The sequence below is a fragment of the Mercenaria mercenaria genome, chromosome 6, assembly GCF_021730395.1.
Source record: "Mercenaria mercenaria strain notata chromosome 6, MADL_Memer_1, whole genome shotgun sequence".
Taxonomy (NCBI): Eukaryota; Metazoa; Mollusca; class Bivalvia; order Venerida; family Veneridae; genus Mercenaria; species Mercenaria mercenaria.
In genome coordinates, this window is record NC_069366.1 from 5,405,097 (window position 1) to 5,427,637 (window position 22,541).

The 22,541-nt window shown below is 36.4% G+C and overlaps 1 protein-coding gene across 14 annotated transcripts in view; it reads left to right on the forward strand.

Annotated features, from left to right (window-relative positions):
* Nucleotides 1–22,541, forward strand: part of LOC123549771 (piezo-type mechanosensitive ion channel component 2-like) — a 158,797-nt gene that overhangs the window by 77,717 nt on the left and 58,539 nt on the right. For 13 of the 14 annotated variants that reach the window (XM_053544995.1, XM_053544989.1, XM_053544998.1 and 10 more), the window contains 11 exons: nt 2,557–2,705; nt 3,326–3,472; nt 4,135–4,229; nt 4,601–4,752; nt 6,481–6,654; nt 9,356–9,451; nt 9,604–9,804; nt 14,338–14,539; nt 16,301–16,577; nt 19,039–19,062; nt 22,296–22,481. In XM_053544995.1, the coding sequence (XP_053400970.1) occupies nt 2,557–2,705; nt 3,326–3,472; nt 4,135–4,229; nt 4,601–4,752; nt 6,481–6,654; nt 9,356–9,451; nt 9,604–9,804; nt 14,338–14,539; nt 16,301–16,577; nt 19,039–19,062; nt 22,296–22,481 (1,703 nt within the window). The remainder of the gene's footprint in view (nt 1–2,556; nt 2,706–3,325; nt 3,473–4,134; nt 4,230–4,600; nt 4,753–6,480; nt 6,655–9,355; nt 9,452–9,603; nt 9,805–14,337; nt 14,540–16,300; nt 16,578–19,038; nt 19,063–22,295; nt 22,482–22,541) is intronic. The other variant, XM_053544994.1, reaches the window with a different exon arrangement.

A 22,541-nucleotide genomic window follows, 5' to 3' on the forward strand; every position in this document is an offset into this window, starting at 1 on the left:
CCTATAGTGGTTTTTATTCATTTCTGAGTATTAAATTCGGCCTAGCGAGTCCCAAAATGGCAGTAGGTGGCCATATAATAATGAAGCTAAGGATCCCCAGCCAGTAGGATTCGTATCATAAAACGGCCAAAAGAAGAAATTAGTGCCTAGATAATGACTATTCATGCCATTTTGTTTAAAAGCAACACCTGTGTCTATATCTAGCAATGCCATTAAGCTATATAATGGCTGGGGTGGCCCCAAATGATGGATGGCTGGCCTTTAAGGGGTGTCCTGATAGGATAAGTACGGTAATCTGCATTTGTATACCAAAATTATGTTAAAAGTACATGGTTTTAACATTTGAAAGGCTTTGAAATGTAAATATCGTGTGAAATTAACTTTAAAGGCAGTAAATAGTTTTTGGGGTTACTTTGATTCAGAATGCAAATTTTGGCTGATTTTTGCGTGGAGGGGTGGGCACTTTTGTTGGCTTATTCACCGGCTATCTTGCAAGGTACGGCAACACTTTTTGTTCAGTTGATATCACTATAAGTGTCTTAGGATTCAGGACAGGTTACATTTTATTTTATTTAAACATCTTAAAAACTTAAGGTGGCAGGGGAGCGGTTTCGTAGTTTGGCCCCGGTCGATTTTCTGTATAAACAGGACAGGGTAGAAATAAAGGCATATCTATCTTACTGGTTATTTATCATTATTAATTCTTTAATATATCTGGGGAATGAGGAACGGTTAATGATTCTACATGTCGGGTGTTTTAAAATTCCTAGCTCCGTACTTCCGGTTGAGGCTAAAAAATAAACATCAGAACAAAAAGTCGGCCAGACGCTCGGCTGTCATCCATCCACATTTTTTCAAGTGAAAATTAGGGAAATAAAGTGGTGGTTGGGAGACACATTCCACACCACCTGGGTATGCATCTATGTTCGCACTATACATATATGCTACGAAATTGGATTTAAAAATACAAAATGGATGAATGGCAGAGTTCAAAGTGAGGCCCGGTTAGGCTAATTTTGGTCTATAAAATTTGGGAGATTTGGCCAATTTTCACTACATCTGGCATGGAAAGCGACAGGTGCATAGGACCGGAGAGTCGTCTTTATGTAGTCTATAGTATCTGCAATAGTCCATAGTAGTTTCAAAGAAAAATAAGCAAAAACGAGATTTCTATGGATATTTCAACACTGGTACCCACACGTCAATGTGGAATTCGCAAATCTGCACTCCCCTGCCACCTTACCGATATTGAAGAAAATGTCGTGTATTTTCAACAAAAAGTGGCTTGTATCCTATCCATGGCTGGTCGAGCACGAAAACAAACGGAAAGCCATGTGCAGATATTGTAACAAAGTTATTGACATTAGTTCAATGGGTGAATCAGCGCTGAAATCGCACGTCAAGTCTGAGAAGCACAAGAAAAATGTACCTGATCGAGAGTCACCAACGGCCACTCTTGATGTGTTTACTGTTCCACCTTCGCCCCCAGCAGCCAGAGGCAACTATAACTTGATCTTATATGACATGATAAGTCGCTGTTGATGTAAGAAGTGTTGATCAATTGTTTGTCAGTCATTTTGTGTGTGATAAAGTGTTGATCAATTGCAAATTGGAACTCTATAGAAAAACTTATATCACGTGATAGTCATTTTGGGTGTAAGAAGTGTTCACCAATTGTAAGCCAGTCATTTCGTGTGTAATAAGTGCTTGTTCAATTTTTTGCATATCCTTGAAAACGTAATAAAAGTCCTTGAAAACTCCTTGAAAACCCCTTGAATTTTTTGTCAGTCTGGCTGTATGAACCCTGTATTGACGCCAGTGAAAGTGAAAGTACACTGGCACGTGGCGGTAAAATGACGTAATTTTATGACTGGTTTGCAAATTGTTTTGAACATTACGGATCAGCATGCACATGTTTACAATTGCCTCTGGGTATGATTAAACGGTTAATTGTTTGCAGATTGTGACAGTAGGTGTAAGATAAGTAACGCCTCGGGTGTGAATTTCTCGATGAACAAGAGGATTATAGACAACTATCAAAATTATGTTTGAAGACTACATAATGGGCTACCTATGGAGTTTCAAGTATTTTAATGCAAAATGTGTGAAAACATGCCTGGAATGTTTTACACAGGTTTTGTTAAAAACTTATGATCGGTTACAGAAATGCGTTGTAAGATATATTTTACTGAAAAACAGCATTTATTTATCTTAAGATTTTACGTGAGCTCTAAATTTTACATTTAATACAAAAGTAATTTAAGACGCCGGGTCCCAATACCGGCTATTAGCTATGCCCGAGTCATTGGTATTTACTCCCCTTGAATTCTCTTCAATATAAAGGTATGCGGTGTAAACAAAGATCTTAATTTCTGAGTCAGGGGGAAATGTTTGGTCTTTTTCTATCCCCATATATAGGACGCATTGGTCCTTTGAGACCAGAATCTCGGTAAAAAATGTGCGTCTTATATTTGTAGGATGACGGTAATACCTGATCTTTAATTAGCACTTATCAACTGTGGAAGAAGGCAATTTTTTGATATTTGGTAATTTCAGTATGCATATAGACTATGGAGGGCGACAATGTTCCTGTTCTGGTGGGTGATTATTGTCTACTCAATGGTTGTACTTATCATGCTGTACACATACCAGTTTGAAAATGTAGCTGCGCAGTGGAAAAATTCTACAAAATTATCAGATGAAACGTAAGTGTCCAGCTTTTTGTTTTTGGAGATAATTTTCCACTTTAAGCTAAACTGATCAACCAAACTGGTTTAATATCGCACACCATTTCTTCAAAAATTATATCACTAAATAACCAAAGGAATTTCGGTAAAATGTGATATTGTCCTTGAGTTGCTTAGTAATTGAAGCTGCTCAGTCTGCTATGGTTATATACTGTAAATGAAGTATAAAGCTGACATGTTGAATGGCTGGGGGTACTTCCCAGCTGCACAGTTGCCAAAGGGTATTCACCAATACAGCACGGCTGGAACGTTTCCATGTATAAGAGTACAGACAACAGAATGTAACTTCTATGAAGAAGATTCAGTATTAACATTTTCAGTAGATAGGAGCTGACTTTTGACAAAAAGTTTAAGTAGAAAGGACTGTTTATACATCAATAATTCAGGCTTACTGATATTGGTTTAGAGAAATTTAGATTTAGTTAAGCTAGACTGTTTATTCGTCAATATTTTATGCTCATAGACATTGGTTTAAAGAAATTTAGTGCTGCAGGACTGTTTATACATCTATGTTCTAGGCTTGCAGACATTGGTTTAGAGAAGTTTAGTATTGCGTAACTGTTAAATCTATATTTCAGGCTTAAAGACATTGGTTTAGAGAAGTTTAATACTGCAAAACTGTTTATTCAACTACTGACTCCTACAAGCTTCCTCATCTTTATCATCATACAAGTTCACTACTTCCACAAACCATTCCTCCTGCTCAGTGATCTCAATAGATTCAAGTAAGTAGAAATAGTACTATTATAAATGGTAATTTGTTGTATGGAGTTTACATTTCGCTATTACCACAAACCTTCCCTTCTGTGCAAGTAAATGGTTCTACATTCACTGTTAGGTGATACTGTATAACCATAGATAGATCTTTGTGATCTCCTGGTTTAAACTTAGTTGCCCAATTCTTTTGTTAGTTCTCGCTTTGTCAGGATCGGGTTTATTGTTTTCAAGCCATTGAGGCATCTGTGTATTGCTAATTATATAAAATAGTGCTGTGACTTGCGTATATTCTTTAAGCCTAAACAATATTCTACTTACACCTTTACTGTTGACATGGAGCAAGTGAAACAACATCCCTGTAGTGTTTAATACTGTATAAATGGAATAGTTTGTGACGTGGAAAGTTGGCAAAATTTGCGAATTCAAGAAATCCGTGAAATTAACAGCCAGCGTGAATTTTCATGTTGAACAAGACAATTCATTATAGTCAAGTAAAGATAAACTTAGCTTGAGCATTTCAGTTTTAATAAGTGCAGAGTATGAGAATGCTTTTAAGTAACATACAAGAAAATCTTGATATTCAGCTTGCTTATGTAATATTAAATTAAGAAGTTGTTTTAAAAAAAGTAAGTGTTGTTGATTTCTACATTTTGTTTTTATTTGGTTTTAGAAATGAAACCAGTGAAGCCCCAGCTACACCAGAGTTAGCCACATCTCCTGATACCACTGATGGTGAATGCAAGGAAGTTAAGCAGAAAAGTAAATGTATGTACTCCATGCACACAGATTATTTATTTGCCAAATAAATCTGTTGAAGTCACCCGATTTAGTATCTTGATAAGTGTTAAATCCTGAACTTTATGGACATGCAAAGTAGATTTTCATTTTAAATGATCCAGGATTGTATGGATGATCTAAAAGGCCTTAGATATTATAGAAATGTTTAAAGATTGAATAGTCAAGGAGGCAAAGTTGATAAGCATGAAGGGATTTGATAAAATGAGCATTTTCATGGAGTCTTCCTGCAGAACTTGTCTTTATGATTTGTTCAATGCTAATGTCAATAGATGTACAATCTTCACTAGTGTACATTGAAATTATGTCATGAAAGTACAAAGTTCTTTAAAATTTTGTAGCATTAGGGAAAAAGTTCAGTCAGCAGTTCCGAAAGTTTTGGCGATGTGTCAGTAATTTATGGGAGACATTGACATGGTTTCTATGGCGACTGGCAGAAATTCATATTTTCAAGGTGGTGGCCTTCGTCATTATCATGGTGACTACACATGAGGTATGTAATATTTGCAACTTTGGGTTTAATAAAGGGTAAGCATGTTTTTTTTTTAGCTCACCTGAGCACAAAGTGCTCAAGGTGAGCTTTTGTGATCGCCCTGTGTCCGTCTTCAACAATTTGACTGTTAACACGGGTCACAATTTTGGCCCAATCCTAATGAAACTTGGTCAGAATGTTACCCTGAATAAAATCTTGGACGAGTTCGATATTGGGTCATCTGGGGTCAAAAACTAGGTCACTAGGTCAAAAAATCAAAGGAAAAATTTGTTAACACTCTAGAGGCTACATTTATGACTGTATCTTCATGAATTTTGGTCAGAAAGTTAACCTTGATGATCTTTAGGTAAAGTTCGAATCTGGGTCATGTTGGATCAAAAACAAGGCCACCAGGTCGGATCAAAGGAAAAGCTAGTTAACACCCGTGAGGCCACATTTATGAGCGTATCTTAATGAAACTTGGTCAGAATGTTAATCTTAATGATCTAAAGGTCAAGTTCTAATCTGGGTCAGGTGGGGTCAAAACCTAGGTCACCAGGTCAAATCAAAGGAAAAGCTTGTTAACACTCTAGAAACCACATTTATGGCAATATCTCTATGAAACTTAATCAGAATGTTTGTCTTGATGACCTCTAGGTCAAGTTCGAATCTGGATCATGTGGGATCAAAATCCAGGTCACCAGGTCAAAAAATCAAAGGAAAAACTTGTTAACATTCTAGAGGTCACATTTATGACTGTATCTTCATGAATCTTGGCCAGAAGGTTAACCTTGATGATCTTTAGGTCAAATTCGAATCTGGATCATGTGGGGTCAAAACTAGGTCACCAGGTCAAATCAAAGGAAAAGCTAGTTAACTCTCTAGAGGCCACATTTATGGCCGTATCTTAATGAAACTTGGTCAGAATGTTAATCTTAATGATCTAAAGGTTAAGTTCCAATCTGGGTCAAGTGGGATCAAAAACTAGGTCACCAGGTCAAATCAAAGGTAAAGCTTGTTAACAATCTCGAGGCCCCATTTATGATTGTATCTTCATGAAATTTGGTCAGAATGTTAATCTTTATGGTCTTTAGGTCAAGTTCAAATCTGGGTCATGTGGGGTCAAAAACTAGGTCACTCGGTCAAATCAAAGGAAAAGCTAGTTAATATTTATGACCATATCTTAATGAAACTTGGTCAGAATGTTAATTTTGATGATCTGATCTTTAGGTCAATAGGTCAGGTGAGCGATACAAAGGCCCTCTTGTTTGACATTCAAAATTAAAAGCATTTTTGCTAGGCTTGCAAACAAAATAACAAATGGGGTGCACATGGACAAAAGTAGCGGATTATTGTATCCTAATAATTATGTATGGATATTATTATTATAATCTCATTTCTGTAAATATTGTTGCTATTTAACCAAATATCCTAGATCTGCACCTGATTTAGATTGTGTAGTTTTGGGGTTGGTAGGTCAAATGTCAAGGTCAAGAGTGGACAGTCATTCAAAAACAAGGACACTTGACTTTCTACATTCATTGAATAATTCCATATTCATTTTGCAAACAGTATTCGCCAAAAAGATTCTCTTTGCCAAATTTTGCTATGATGGAACTTTATTCTCTTGCTAAAAAATATCGTGTTCTTTATTAGATGAAACTATTTGACACAGCAGTAATATTGAAAACTATGAAAAAGGTTCCACCTTTTGTTAATGATAATTGCCGTCATTTCTCTTGTTGATAGGTGTCAGCTGTAAGTGCGGTGTATGTTATCCTGCTGAGCATATTTCTGCCACTGACAGGATGTCAATTCCTGTTGTCTCATATCGCCCAGTTCTGGACGGCTCTTGTACTGCTTGCCAAGATGATTTACCAACTGGGTCTGGTAGATAACAGCAGATGGCTGTCCAACTGTACAGTATGTATATCTAATTTTCTGGAAAATAACTGTGGAGATAATTACTCAACCAGGAATGATATAAACTTTAAAATAATACACAACATCGGCCGACACTCGAGATATTTCTGTATGGAACACAAATTTCTTTATGCCTTTGTAGCAATCATAAGTTTAAGATGTAGACATTCTGTAACTGTGAAGGAATAATGCTTTTGCTTAAACCTTGGTTGACTTTCAACTATAAATCCTCTAAAAAGTAATTTCAAAGTTATTTTTGCTAATTTTGTTTTTTTATACCCCCACCAAACATGTTTTGGAGGTGGGGGGGCTATATAGGAGTCAGTTTTGTCACGTCACGTCACATCCCATCATGTCCTGAAATCTATACCTCAGTAAATACTAAATGGATTTGATTCAAACTTAAAATAGATGTTCCACCTTATCACCCACATCATGTGAGACAAGGTGCATAACTCTTGACACCAATTTTTCGTGAATTATGCCCCCTTTTACTTAGAATTTAAGGTTAATTTTGATGCATTTTCACTATATCTCAGTTATTACAAAATGGATTTGATTCAAACTTATTATAGATGTTTCACCTTATCACCCACATCATGTGACACAAGGTGCATAACTTTGACACCAATTTTTCAAGAATTATGCCCCCTTTAACTTAGAATTTAAGGTTAATTTTGATGCATTTTCACTATATCTCAGTTATTACTAAATGGATTTGATTCAAACTTAAAATAGATGTTCCACCTTATCATCCACATCATGTGACACAAGTTGCATAACTCTAGCACCAATATTTCCTGAATAATGCCCCCTTTTTGCTTAGAATTATACTTAAATTTTGTTTTGATACACTTTATCTGTACCTCTCTTATCATTTGATATTTTTTAACACAGACTCAAGCTATTGTGTAATAATATTCATCAGGGCTTCGGAAATTTGCCGGTTTGTCGGTTTTGGACGGATATTTGACTTTTCAGACCGATTTGTGAAGTGAAAAAACGAAAAAAATCGGTCCTGTAAAAATCGAGAAAAGTATAAATTTCGGTCTGATATCTCAATACACGATCACCTGCTAAGCAGGAAATTGTTGGTCGCACCCTCAGATAATCAATAAACGTGTGAATCGGTCTGATTGTCTCTTTGATAATCGGTCCCACTTAGGCACATCCTTTAATGTTAGCAGACAGCAGACTGCCATTCTTGACTGGTTTCCAAATGTTTCTGACTGGATCCAAATCATTTCGATGGGGATCCACTTATTTTATTTAGAATCCGACGGATGGTTTATTTAAAAAGGTTGTTTGATCACGGGTAAAAAACAAATGGTCACTGCATTTAATCATGTACATTATAGGTCTTTGATTAAAAAAGACATCACACGGAAAACCGATAAAAATATTTTGTATAATTACTTGATTTGAAAAAATTACATGATTCATTTGTTGGGGCTCCAGTTGAAACAAGTGCAGAAAATCGTCTTTGAAACCCGACTGTACAAAAAAGAAAAAGAAAAAAATGGACCGACAAACATGAATGATAAAGAAAACCGAAGTGGCGCTGTTTATCAAATTGGTCTTTTAAAAAACGTTTCAGAATGAAATTTTGTTTACATCAGAAGAGAACATATAACTTTATATAATGTAGTTGCTTATTGAAGTACAACGTAAGTGAAATGAAATATGCGTGGCCAACCCGCGTGACCTTTTGGTACTATACTATGTAATATTGGGAATGCGGTGGGTGGGTAGCGCCGATGTCAAGATTTTCGTTACGGACCGATTGAGTTATCAAAATTTCCGGAGCCCTGATATTCATCCAGCATTGGAGTCCTTAAACACTCCAGTGACAGTTCTTGACAGATATAAATGTTTTTGGTACACAGGTGTAACATCATAAAATACAGGTAAAGTTCAACTTTGGCTACAAACCACCAATTTTATATGTAGTAATGGCCCCGTTCCAACTTAAGATTTATCAGACTCACAGTTGCCGGACAGTAACTCACAAAAGGCTTGACAGATTTAGATAAATTTTGTTACACGTACACAATGTATAACATCATAAAATACAGGTCAAGTTCGATTTAAATTGCACCTTCTTGTGGCCATGTCTTTCTTATGGTTACCATTCTTCTGTGACAAGACCGTATTGTGGGGGTATTCGTCACTTCTGTGACAGTTCTAGTTTTTTTGATATGCAGAGCAAGAAAATGTATTGTCTCAAAAATTGTCAACTTAATTTTTTTTTTCCAAAGATATTGCATCAAAGTAATCATTTGTTTGTTGATGATGTAAGAAGCGAAGTAAGAAATATAATTAAGAATGATTGTGTACAATAGTACATGACAAAATTTCTAACAAAGCACCATTCAGTGAAATAATTGACAGTGATTGTATGTTTGATTACAGGGCAATACAGATTGTATGTTTAATAACAGGACAGTGTATTCAACAAAGAAACATTGATTTAAGGTTTTGACAGTGATTGTATATTTAATAACAGGACAGTGTATTAAACAAAGAAACATTGATTTAAGTTATTGACAGTGATTGTATGTTTAATTACGGGACAGTGTATTAAACAAAGAAACATTGATTTAAGTTATTTACAGTGATTGTATGTTTAATTATGGGACAGTGTATTAAACAAAGAAACATTGATTTAAGTTATTGACAGCGATAGTATGTTTTATTTCAGGGCAATATCTCTAATGAAGCACCATTCAATGAAGTAATTGACAATGCACAATGGGTAGGGATGATGAAAACAGCTGATGTGTCGTATTATCTAAGGGTATGTTCTTATGTTTTTCCTTTGTATCTTTTTACCAGCTGAAAAAGTTTTAAAATAATTTTGCACAAATGTTTGCCATAATGGAACAACATGCAGAATGCAACTTTCAGTCATCGTACAAACTTCATTTCACAACCAAACTTTTTTTTCAGAACTACATAGGTGTGCTGTTGATTCTGGTATTTGAGCGTATAGTAGTGTACCACCAATGTCAGTACTATAATCGCCCAGATGTGCAGAAGCCCAAGACGGGTATTATCTTCTCGGACATCAAGAGACACGAAGCTGATGAGGGCATCATACCATGTGTTAAATACTTCCTGAACTACTTCTTCTACAAATTTGGTCTGGAGGTAAGATTGGTCCTCTTATGAACTCTTATGTAGCCCACATCAAATCTTTACTGAACTCCCACGTAGGCCACATCAAATCTTTACTGAACTCTCACATAGGCCACATCAAATCTTTACTGAACTCCCACGTAGGCCACATCAAATCTTTACTGAACTCTCACGTAGGCCACATCAAATCTTTACTGAACTGTTACGTAGGCCACATCAATTTTTTACTGAACTCTCACATAGGCCACATCAAATCTTTACTGAACTCCCACGTAGGCCACATCAAATCTTTACTGAACTCCCACGTAGGCCACATCAAATCTTTACTGAACTCTTACGTAGGCCACATCAATTCTTTACTGAACTCTTACATAGGTCACATAAAATCTTTACTGAACTCTCACATAGGCCACATCAAATCTTTACTGAACTCTCACGTAGGCCACATCAAATCTTTACTGAACTCCCACGTAGGCCACATCAAATCTTTACTGAACTCCCACGTAGGCCACATCAATTCTTTACTGAACTCTCACATAGGCCACATCAAATCTTTACTGAACTGTTACACAGGCCACATCAAATCTTTACTGAACTCCCACGTAGGCCACATCAAATCTTTACTGAACTCTCACATAGGCCACATCAAATCTTTACTGAACTCTCACATAGGCCACATCAAATCTTTACTTAATTCTCACGTAGGCCACATCAATTCTTTACTGAACTCTCACATAGGCACATCAAATCTGTACTGCCCTCTCACGTAGGCCACATCATATCTTTACTGAACTCTCACGTAGGCCACATCAAATCTTTACTGAACTCTTACGTAGCCCACATCAAATCTGTACTGCCCTCTCACGTAGGCCACATCATATCTTTACTGAACTCTCACGTAGGCCACATCAAATCTTTACTGAACTCTCACGTAGGCCACATCAATTCTTTACTGAACTCTCACGTAGCCCACATCAAATCTTTACTGAATTCTTATGTAGCCCACATCAAATCTTTACTGAACTCTCACGTAGGCCACATCAAATCTTTACTGAACTCTCACGTAGGCCACATCAATTTTTTACTGAACTCTCACATAGGCACATCAAATCTTTACTGAATTCTTATGTAGCCCACATCAAATCTTTACTGAACTCTCACGTAGGCCACATCAAATCTTTACTGAACTCTCACATAGGCCACATCAAATCTTTACTGAACTCTCACGTAGGCCACATCAAATCTTTACTGAACTCTCACGTAGCCCACATCAAATCTTTACTGAACTCCCATGTAGGCCACATCAAATCTTTACTTAACTCTCACATAGCCCACATCAAATCTTTACTGAACTCTTACTCAGGCCACATCAAATCTTTACTGAACTCTCTCATAGGCCACATCAAATCTTTACTGAACTCTCACATAGGCCACATCAAATCTTTACTGAACTCTTACTTAGGCCACATCAATTCTTTACTGAACTTTCACATAGCCCACATCAAATCTTTACTGAACTCTTATGTAGCCCACATCAAATCTTTACTGAACTTTACTGAACTCTCACATAGCCCACATCAAATCTTTACTGAACTCTCACATAGGCCACATCAAATCTTTACTGAACTCACACATAGGCCACTTCAAATCTTTACTGAACTCCCACTTAGGCCACATCAAATATTTACTGAACTCTCACATAGGCCACATCAAATCTTTACTGAACTCCCACGTAGGCCACATCAAATCTTTACTGAACTCCCACGTAGGCCACATCAAATCTTTACTGAACTCCCACGTAGGTCACATCAAATCTTTACTGAACTCTCACTTAGGCCACATCAAATCTTTACTGAACTCCCACATAGGCCACATCAAATCTTTACTGAACTCTCACATAGGCCACATCAAATCTTTACTGAACTCCCACTTAGGCCACATCAAATATTTACTGAACTCTCACATAGGCCACATCAAATCTTTACTGAACTCCCACGTAGGCCACATCAAATCTTTACTGAACTCCCACGTAGGCCACATCAAATCTTTACTGAACTCCCACGTAGGTCACATCAAATCTTTACTGAACTCTCACTTAGGCCACATCAAATCTTTACTGAACTCTCACTTAGGCCACATCAAATCTTTACTGAACTCCCACATAGGCCACATCAAATCTTTACTGAACTCTCACATAGGCCACATCAAATCTTTACTGAACTCCCACTTAGGCCACATCAAATATTTACTGAACTCTCACATAGGCCACATTCAATCTTTACTGAACTCCCACATAGGCCACATCAAATCTTTACTGAACTCCCACTTAGGCCACATCAAATCTTTACTGAACTCTCACTTAGGCCACATCAAATCTTTACTGAACTCCCACATAGGCCACATCAAATCTTTACTGAACTCTCACATAGGCCACATCAAATCTTTACTGAACTCCCACGTAGGCCACATCAAATCTTTACTGAACTCTCACGTAGGCCTCATCAAATCTTTACTGAACTCCCACGTAGGCCACATCAAATCTTTACTGAACTCTCACGTAGGCCTCATCAAATCTTTACTGAACTCCCACGTAGGCCACATCAAATCTTTACTGAACTGTTACGTAGGCCACATCAAATCTTTACTGAACTTCCACATAACCCACATGAAATCTTTACTGAACTCCAACGTAGGCCACATCAAATCTTTACTGAACTCCTACTCAGGCCACATCAAATCTTTACTGAACTCTTACATAGGCCACATCAATTCTTTACTGAACTCTCACGTAGGCCACATCAATTCTTTACTGAACTCTCGCATAGGCCACATCAAATCATTTCTGAACTCTCACGTAGGCCACATCAAATCTTTACTGAACTCTCACGTAGGCCACATCAAATCTTTACTGAACTGTTACGTAGGCCACATCAAATCTTTACTGAACTTCCACATAACCCACATGAAATCTTTACTGAACTCCCACGTAGGCCACATCAAATCTTTACTGAACTCCCACGTAGGCCACATTAAATCTTTACTGAACTCCTACTCAGGCCACATCAAATCTTTACTGAACTCTTACATAGGCCACATCAATTCTTTACTGAACTCTCACGTAGGCCACATCAATTCTTTACTGAACTCTCGCATAGGCCACATCAAATCATTTCTGAACTCTCACGTAGGCCACATCAAATCTTTACTGAACTTTCACGTAGGCCACATCAAATCTTTACTGAACTGTTACGTAGGCCACATCAAATCTTTACTGAACTTCCACATAACCCACATCAAATCTTTACTGAACTCCCACGTAGGCCACATCAAATCTTTACTGAACTCCCACGTAGGCCACATCAAATCTTTACTGAACTCCTACTCAGGCCACATCAAATCTTTACTGAACTCTTACATAGGCCACATCAATTCTTTACTGAACTCTCACGTAGGCCACATCAATTCTTTACTGAACTCTCGCATAGGCCACATCAAATCATTTCTGAACTCTCACGTAGGGCACATTAAATCTTTAAAATGACTTTTTGCCGGGAAAATGATAGTTTGGCCAATGTAGTAGTGCTTTTGTGGTCTTCATTGGAGGAAAACATCTAACTAGCTTGTGGAAGGTTGATGATTCTACCCAAGCGGCATGTGCCTGAAAGATTGCCTAGAGAGGCACCCAGGGTCTTCCTCCACAATGAAAGTATGAAAGTTGCCATATGACCTGAAAATTGTTAGTGTGTCATAAGATACAACCCACAAATCAAAAAATTAAATAAGCTATCAGTCCAGCAATGATAGAGGTACAGTCGACATTGTATTAAGAGACCACACAAGGGACTGCTAAGAAGTGGTTTCTTAATGGAATGGTCTCTTAATAAAGTTCAGTCAGATGAAAAAAAAGGTTATTTTTAACTGTTAATGTAACTGTATTTTTTATTAACATACATGTATGGTTTAAAATCTGTTTTAACATAGCGAACACTTTTCCAAGTCCACAAACCGTGAAATTTATGGCTAGATTGTTTGTCAGTTTGACTGATACAAAGGTTAATTGCATTCAGTCACGTGCAAAACGTACTCGCTAATTACACAGATGAAGAAATGCCCGGTAGAATTTTGGTACCTGGTCGCTTAATAGATACTTTTGTCGAATGATTTACCTGTCGGGACTACATTAATGTGGTCGCTAGTCGTTTAATAAAAAAGTCGTTTAATGGAATGAATTTATGTACTGAAAACGCTCGGGAGGGATTTTGACCGGTCGTTTAATACAAAAATCGCTTAATAGAGGTGGTCGCAAGTACGATGTCAACTGTATACCAAATGTTTTTGTTGCATTTAGTTATCATGATTGTGTCTTTATGTTTCATTGAGAAACAAAACAAAACAAATTGAATAAAGATTCTCAGTGTTTTACATGATCACTAATGAACAGTGATTGACTATTTTATAGCTTCCAATGACAATAATCACTCTCTTACATTAGTTTTAAGTTGAAAAGAATGAAAATATTGAAATGTAGAAGTATTTTATTTACAGCTATGTTACATCATGACGGCTATTACAATAAGCGTGCGGGTAGATGCATTCTCGTTTCTCTACGCCGTGTTACTGGGTATCCTGTTGCTTCTGAGCAGACGGGCAAATGCTCGAATCTGGCCACTGTACACTATCTTGTTAGTGATACTTCTACCTGTCCAGTTCCTGTCAGCGCTTGGTCTGCCGCTTGGCTTCTGCTACAGTAAGTTCACTGGAGAATCTAAAACATTCTTTGATTTTTCTAAACGTGCATTGATTTATCTAAACATGCATTGATTTTTATACGCCCGTCTGAAAGACGGGACATATTATGGGAAGGCCCTTGGTAGGCAGGCGGATGGGCGGGCAGGCATTATGCGTCCACAAACTTTGTCCAGATCATTTCTTCATCATAAATGGAGGGATTTTGATGTAACTTGGCACAAATGTTCACCATCATGAAACGGAGTGTCATGAGCAAGAACCAGGTCCCTAGGTCTAAGGTAAAGGTCACACTTAGAGGTCAAAGGTCAGATACAAGAATGACAACTTTGTCCAGAGCATTGCTTTGACCTACGATCTCAAGACTTGTTGTGTGGTACCTGGACTAGAGACCTACTAAGACTAAAATTCTTCGCTATACATCCACTGACAAATATGCAATTCAGGCAGCATCCATCGTTTTTAACGACAGCCCTTGTTTTCGTATATTTGAAGCTACTGTCATATTTTAATCATATGTGCAGTTCTGTCACAAAAACTTTTTTTCTAGCAAGCTTTCGACTGGAGTATTTGTGACTATGGCACCCTTGTTCTAAACATGCATTTTTTATGCCCCCGAAGGGAGGCATATTAGTTTTCAACTGTCCGTCCGTTAGTTTGTTCGTTCGTTATTCACAACGTTAACGGTCAAGGTCACAGGGGCCAGCGTTAACTTTTTGCATTAAGGCACTTTACTCGCGAACCACTGCACCCAGGACCTTCAAAACTTCACATGCTGATAGTACTTATTGAGTACACCACCCCTACTGACTTTGGGGTCACCAGGTCAAAGGTCAAGGTCACAGGGGCCAACGTTAACTTTTTACATGAAGGCACTTTACTCGCAAACCACTGTACCCAGGACCTTCAAACTTCACGTGCTGATAGTACTTATTGAGTACACCACCCCTACTGACTTTGGGGTCACCAGGTCAAAGGTCAAGGTCACAGGGGCCAACGTTAACTTTTTGCATGAAGGCACTTTACTCGCGAACCACTGCACCCAGGACCTTCGAACTTCACATGCTGATAGTACTTATTGAGTACCCACTCCCACTAACTTTGGGGTCACCAGGTCAAAGGTCAAGGTCACAGGGGCCAACGTTAATTTTTTGCATGAAGGCACTTTTCTTGTGAACCACTTCACCCAGGACCTTCAAACTTTGCATGCTGATAGTACTTTATGAGTACACCATTCCTACTGACTTTGGGGTCACCAGGTCAAAGGTCAAGGTCACAGGGGCCAACGTTAACTTTTTGCATGAAGGCGTTTTACATGCAAACCACTTCATTCAGGACCTTCAAACTTCACATGCTGATAGTACTTATTGAGTACACCACCTCTAATGACTTTGGGGTCATCAGGTCAAAGGTCAAGGTGCTGCGGGGGCATTTGTCACCATTAGTGACAGCTCTTGTTCTAAACATGGATTGATGCTTTGATTACTACAAATCTTTAAATTGATTTTAAAATGTCTGAGGTTGTATGGTATTTTATTTTTTGATTATGTTAAGTCTTTTGAACTTTGATTTAATATGAACTTTCATTTATCTATAAATCATGTATTATTATTTTACTGCAATTAACACAGTATTTAGTGTAAGTATTATACACTACATACACATTTTTCTAGCGGAATTGGACATTGTTCAGCACATATAATACAAACATCAAAGTGAAGTGGTCCAGGATAAGTTTGAAACAATGTCTTTGTTTTTGTAGGATATCCTTGGGATGGAAGAGTTTGGATGTTGAATGACAAACAGGGGGAGGAGTTGGAACGTTGGTTTTATCTGCCGGACTACATTACTCCACCAAACTCGTATAAACTGATTGCCGACTTCTTCCAGTTACTGTTTGTATGTCTGCAGTGGCGGGTGTTTAGGATTGAGCTGAGTTCCAAGGTTGACGAACCCGATGGTGGCAATAATGAAGATATTACCCCAGAAGTTGAAGCTAAAATGGAAATACCCGTTGATGATTTCACAACCAAAATATCGTAAGTGGTTTATGTAATGCTACACAGTTAAAATTTTCTTTTTTCACCATTGAAAATATCATGTAAGTCATACATAATTCGTTCCAGAGATTTTCAGCGTTTTGGCGAATAATCAATGAAAACCACAGGATACTATGAATTTTTTAATTTATCTGTTACTTAGAAACCTGCTTGGAACTTTATAAATTTGTAATATTTATGTCAGAATGTACTCGTTTAGAGACTGAAGGATTGATGTTCAAGATAAATAAGGAAGAAAAATAATGGCTATCTTTAAAAAGATAAATGTTTAGGAATTATGTAAAGATTCTACTACAAATAAATCTTTCTTCTATAATGTCTGTTTTACTCCTTACTGCCACCTCTCCTAGTAAAATGATTAGTAGTCTCAGGTAGTCCACATGTTGCTTTATACTTCTTTATAACTTTATAATTACAACTAAAAAAGTATTTACTTTAAATGTTTCTCAAAAAAAAGAAGCAAAAACGTCAAAAAGCTGTTTGGCTTAAAAAAATACACATGGCAAGTCATGCTTCAATATTTGGCTATAGAAAACCACATGACCAACTGGGTTGCGGAGGAATCAATACTTGTTTTATGAGTGGATGTTTACCAAACACACTTAACATGTAGACCCTTTTGGTGTCTACTAATTTGACATTACTGTCCTGGAATAACACTGACATGTAGACATTATTAGCATCAACAATTCCGACATTTCTCTCCTGAAATAATACTGACATATAGACATTATTGTCATCAACAAATCTGACAATACTATGCTGGAATAGCACTGACATACAGACATTATGTGGCATCAACAAATTTGACATTACTGTCTTGAAATCTGAAATAACACTGACATGTAGACATGATTGTCATCAGTGAATCTGATGTTACTGTCCTGGAATTACACTGATCTATAGAGCTATTGGCATCAATAAATCTGACATTACTATCCTTGATATGTAGACATTATTGGCATCAACAAATCTGACATTACTGCTTTGGAATACCACTGACTTGTAGATATTTTTAGCATCTACAGATCTGACATTTCCGCCTATGAATAACACTGACATGTAGATATTATTGTCATCAACAAATCTGACTGTCCTGAAATTGCACTGACATGAAGACATTATTGGCATCAACAGATCTGATATTACTATGTTGGAATAGCACTGACATACAGACATTATTGGCATCAATGACTTTGACAATACTGTCGTGAATTAACACTGACATGTAGACATTATTGTCATCAATGAACTTGACATTCCTGTCCTGAAATAACACTGACCTGTAAACATTATTTGCATCAACGAATCTGACATTACTATCCTTGAATTGCACTGATCTGTAGTGCTAATGACATCAACTAATCTGACATTACTATCCTTGAATTGCACTGATCTGTAGTGCTATTGGTATCAACAAATCTGACATTACTATCCTTGAATTGCACTGATATGTAGACATTATTGGCATCAACAAGTCTGACATTACTATCCTTAAATTGCACTGATCTGTAGTGCTATTGACATCAACTAATCTGACATTACTATCCTTGAATTGCACTGATCTGTAGTGCTATTGACATCAACTAATCTGACATTACTGTCCTTGAATTGCACTGATATGTATACATTATTGGCATCAGCAAATCTGATATTACTATCCTTGAATTGCACTGATATGTATACATTATTGGCATCAGCAAATCTGATATTACTATCCCTGAATTGCACTGATCTGTAGTGCTATTGACATCAACTAATCTGACATTACTATCCTTGAATTGCACTGATCTGTAGTGCTATTGACATCAACTAATCTGACATTACTATCCTTGAATTGCACTGATCTGTAGTGCTATTGACATCAACTAATCTGACATTACTATCCTTGAATTGCACTGATATGTAGACATTATTGGCATCAGCAAATCTGATATTACTGCCTTGGAATAACACTGACATGTAGAAATTTTGGCATCTACAAATCTGACATTTCTACCTAAAAATAATACTGACATGTAGGCATAATGTAGCAGGAACAAATCTAGTATTTCTACCATGGAGAAATTGCAGGTAGCTACCACATGTTAATTACTGTTTCTTGAATGTATCTTATATTCCAATGTAAAAGGGTATACAAATGTAAATACCAGTGAGTTCATTTAATAAAAGCTAGTTGTAATTATAAAATACTGGATGTTATATTCAGCCTTTGATTCGGGTTTATAATTGCAATGAAAACTTTACCAGTACTTGTAGAAGTCTTCCTGCCTGCTTTTATTTTCTGTAAACAGTTTTCAGTGCAAATTTAACCTGAATCAAAGACAGAATGAAACACATTCATTTCTTCTTCATGTCTTTTGTATTTGTTTAGCTTGTTTTCTTTCATTCATTTTATGTTTGTTTCTGTCTTATTTATGTTTCTATATTCACATGTTAGAAAGCATGGAACAATCTCACGAAGGTATAATTTTAGTTGCAATCTTGCCTCACACACAGTACTTGCTAGATAAGTCCCATTTCACTGTTATGCCAGATAAGAATTTTTTCCTAATAATTAGAATTTTTAAAAAACGGGATAACCCATTAATTTGCAGTGAATTAGACCAGACTTTCTGGCAGATTTACACTTCCTAATTCCATAATTTTCCTCAAAATTTCCTGTTTTTCCTTCTCTCTTGGTTTGGTATGATATATAGTTCTTGTAAGAGAAAGGAGATAATTCTAGTTTGGCTGCCATGGAAACCTCATATAAACAGAAATGTGATACCTACAACTTGAGCATCACTTTTGTACCCTGAAATTTTTTAGGATCTCTTAGATTTGCCTTTGTCCGTCTGTCCATAGATATTTGACCTACTTATTAAACATTAAAAGGATTGTTATTCAGTATATGAAGTTGTGTGCCTAGACAAGAGTTACAGTCCTTCGCATAGTCCAAAATATGCATAAAGTGTCCAAAAGTTGGTGTTGCACATATATAAAGAAGTATTTGATCCAATCATGAAATCATACAAGAATATTATTCAGGATGTGAATTTGTGCCTTTAGGGTTTTGTAAGCACACCGAAACTTTGTTCATGGTGAACTATTAATATATGCGGATGATCTGGTGTCTTTCATCTGTTATCCTAAACATCTCCTCTTCCGAAATTACAAATTAGAAATATTTCACCGAACTTGGTCTGTGGCATCCTGGCATGGATGTCTCAGAAATGTGTTCAAATGGTTCCATTTCAGATATTTTACAGCCCACTAGAGCTTAAAATAGAAAAATCTAAAAGCAATTTTTTCTCTTAAACCACTTAATGGATCCTCAATAAACTTGATCTGTAGCATTTTAGTATGGAGCTTAGTATAGAAAAAGCTTTAAACAGCTTCGCATATTCACTGCTTAAAAGGGTCTGTAGCATCCTTAGATGGACCACCAACCCCAACTTTGTTCGCTCAAACTCAGCGGGACTGGCAAAGTTTGTTCAGTTTATCAGTAGTTTGAGCCGTCGAACAGTATACTTTATACAGGGATTTGCCGGGACCTGACAATGAGCTTGAGCAAAGGGTGGTGTTCGAATTATCCAAGTTCGAGCAAACAAAGTTTGACTGTAATATGAAAGTTTACTAGGTCTTGCATTGCCAACAAATAGCATATAACCAGACAGTGTCAGGAAGTGGAGGCACCAGTCTAGACACACATCTAGATTTTCTAACATTTATCATTACACCATTTTACCCAATGCTTCTCATAACAAAGTGAAAGAGTATGTGTGAGGGAAAACAATAAAACGATACAAAATCCTCATTTCTAGTGCCTGTATATGTGAGAATATGAGATGTAGAAGTTTTTTATACAAAATGTTGTTATATAAACTTAGTTTGCTGCATACAATTGAAAACCTTGGTTGCAAAATTTTACATCGTTTTTAATGTTACCTTAATTTACCTCGTGTTAATTGTGGTACTATCATTGCTATTTTACCATTCCCCTAGCACTTTTCTTACCAGTACACTACATATGAGCCGCACCATGAGAAAACCAATACAGAGCATTTGCGACCAGCATTGATCCAGACCAGCCTGTGCATCTGCGTCTGGATCCATGCTGGTCGCAAATGCACTATGTTAGTTTTCTCATGGTGCGGCTCAATTATAACTAGCGCTAGCAGAGAAAACACACAGTACTTCCTTTACACATATACTTAAATATTAACATATTGCTAGTGCTAGGTAATATTTTTATTATCTGCATAAATAGTATGGCTAATATAATTTAAATTCTTTAAACTGTTTCAATATTGAATGGGAAACAAAAGATTGAAACACTTGGAGGATTCCATGTCATAATTTAGAAAATCCGGTGGTCATTAAATTAACAGGAACCTGCTTGTTTGGTGTTACGCAAACATTTGGTTTAAATTACAGTTAGTGTTTAAAGGGAATTCCTATAGTTTTTTATGCGCATCTTTCTGCGCAGCCGACACTTTCTATGGAAAACTGAACTGAAGTCAACATTTGTTGAAACATGTTACAGACAATCTTAAATATGAGGAATTTTGAATGAAATAACATTTTTGATAAGTTATATCAGTAATCAAATGTTGATACTGGTTTATGTTGTATTGACAAGTATCATGCCTGACAGGTATCTTGCTATTTTTGTGGTTGTGCTTTCACATTGCATTTTAGTACAAAGACAGTATTGTTTATATAATGTAAGATAATTGACTTAGTACTGATAAGACAATATCACCTTTCAGATTATTTAGTATTCAATTATAGAAAGAATTAAGAATTTTTAAAACTTTTTTTTTAACTTTTAGCAGACATACATGTAATCAATTTGGCCAGGTTCGCGCCATTTCCGTTCGAACAGGTGTTGTATTCTAGCGGTCTTAACATAAAATTTAGCCTGGTGACCCATACATTTTTAGCCATTTTTATGCTCACAATACAATTATCTATACACAAGAAGAAAAAGAAAAAATTCTATGAAAGAGTTTTTTCAAAATTTAAAAAAAAATATTCTTCACTATGGGTAATTTTCATTGAAAAAAGTTCACAAAAGTAAATATGAAACAATATTTTTTTCATTTGTACCCATTATTGTAAGGATATAGTATTACAAATATGACTATGATATCAAATAAGTATATAATAAAATCTGTAAAAAGAAAAAACCGTATTGTGCTTCCTAGATGTATATTTTGGTTGGCATTTATAAAAAAGCAGAAAATTATGAAAATGTTGAAAAATCGCTGGCAGTTTCAGCAACAGTGGGTGTGTTCAAAACAATTTTTCACAAAAACAAGCCTGGTGACCTATTGTTTTTATTTGTTCATTGTTTTCAGCACAAATTTTCCTATCATATATGTAAATTAAAAAAAATTCTATGAAAGGAAAAAAACTATAGGAATTCTCTTTAAAATATCATAAATCATTTTAGCTTGTTGTCCCATTGCTTATCACTGCTTTTACCATGCAAGTTAAATTTAAAAGAATAATGAAGATATTTTTGTACTAAAAATTTACGTGAAAGAGTCATTTTTATTGTCAGTAATAAATGATTTGTCACTAATTTACCATCTTGTTTGCATCTTAATCTAACTTTCATCTTAACATATTTGATTTAAATGTTCTCTTTTCAATGAAAATTTTAAACCTGCTATCTTTGTTCCCATAACAGGATTGTCATATTTGTAGGTCGTACTTGGACGTGATCAAGAACTTTGTGTTTGGGTACATGTTCTGGGTGACCTTAGCGATTGTATTTATCGCAGGCACAACACGCATCAACCTGTTCAGTATGGGCTACGTTATTGCTGTGTTCTGCTTCATGTGGTTCGGTCAGGAGTTTCTCATTAAACCATTGAGAAAACTTGTCAGGGCGTAAGTGCATTTTCTTACACATATAATTATGATTACTATGTATTCATGTTTTTGATCTAA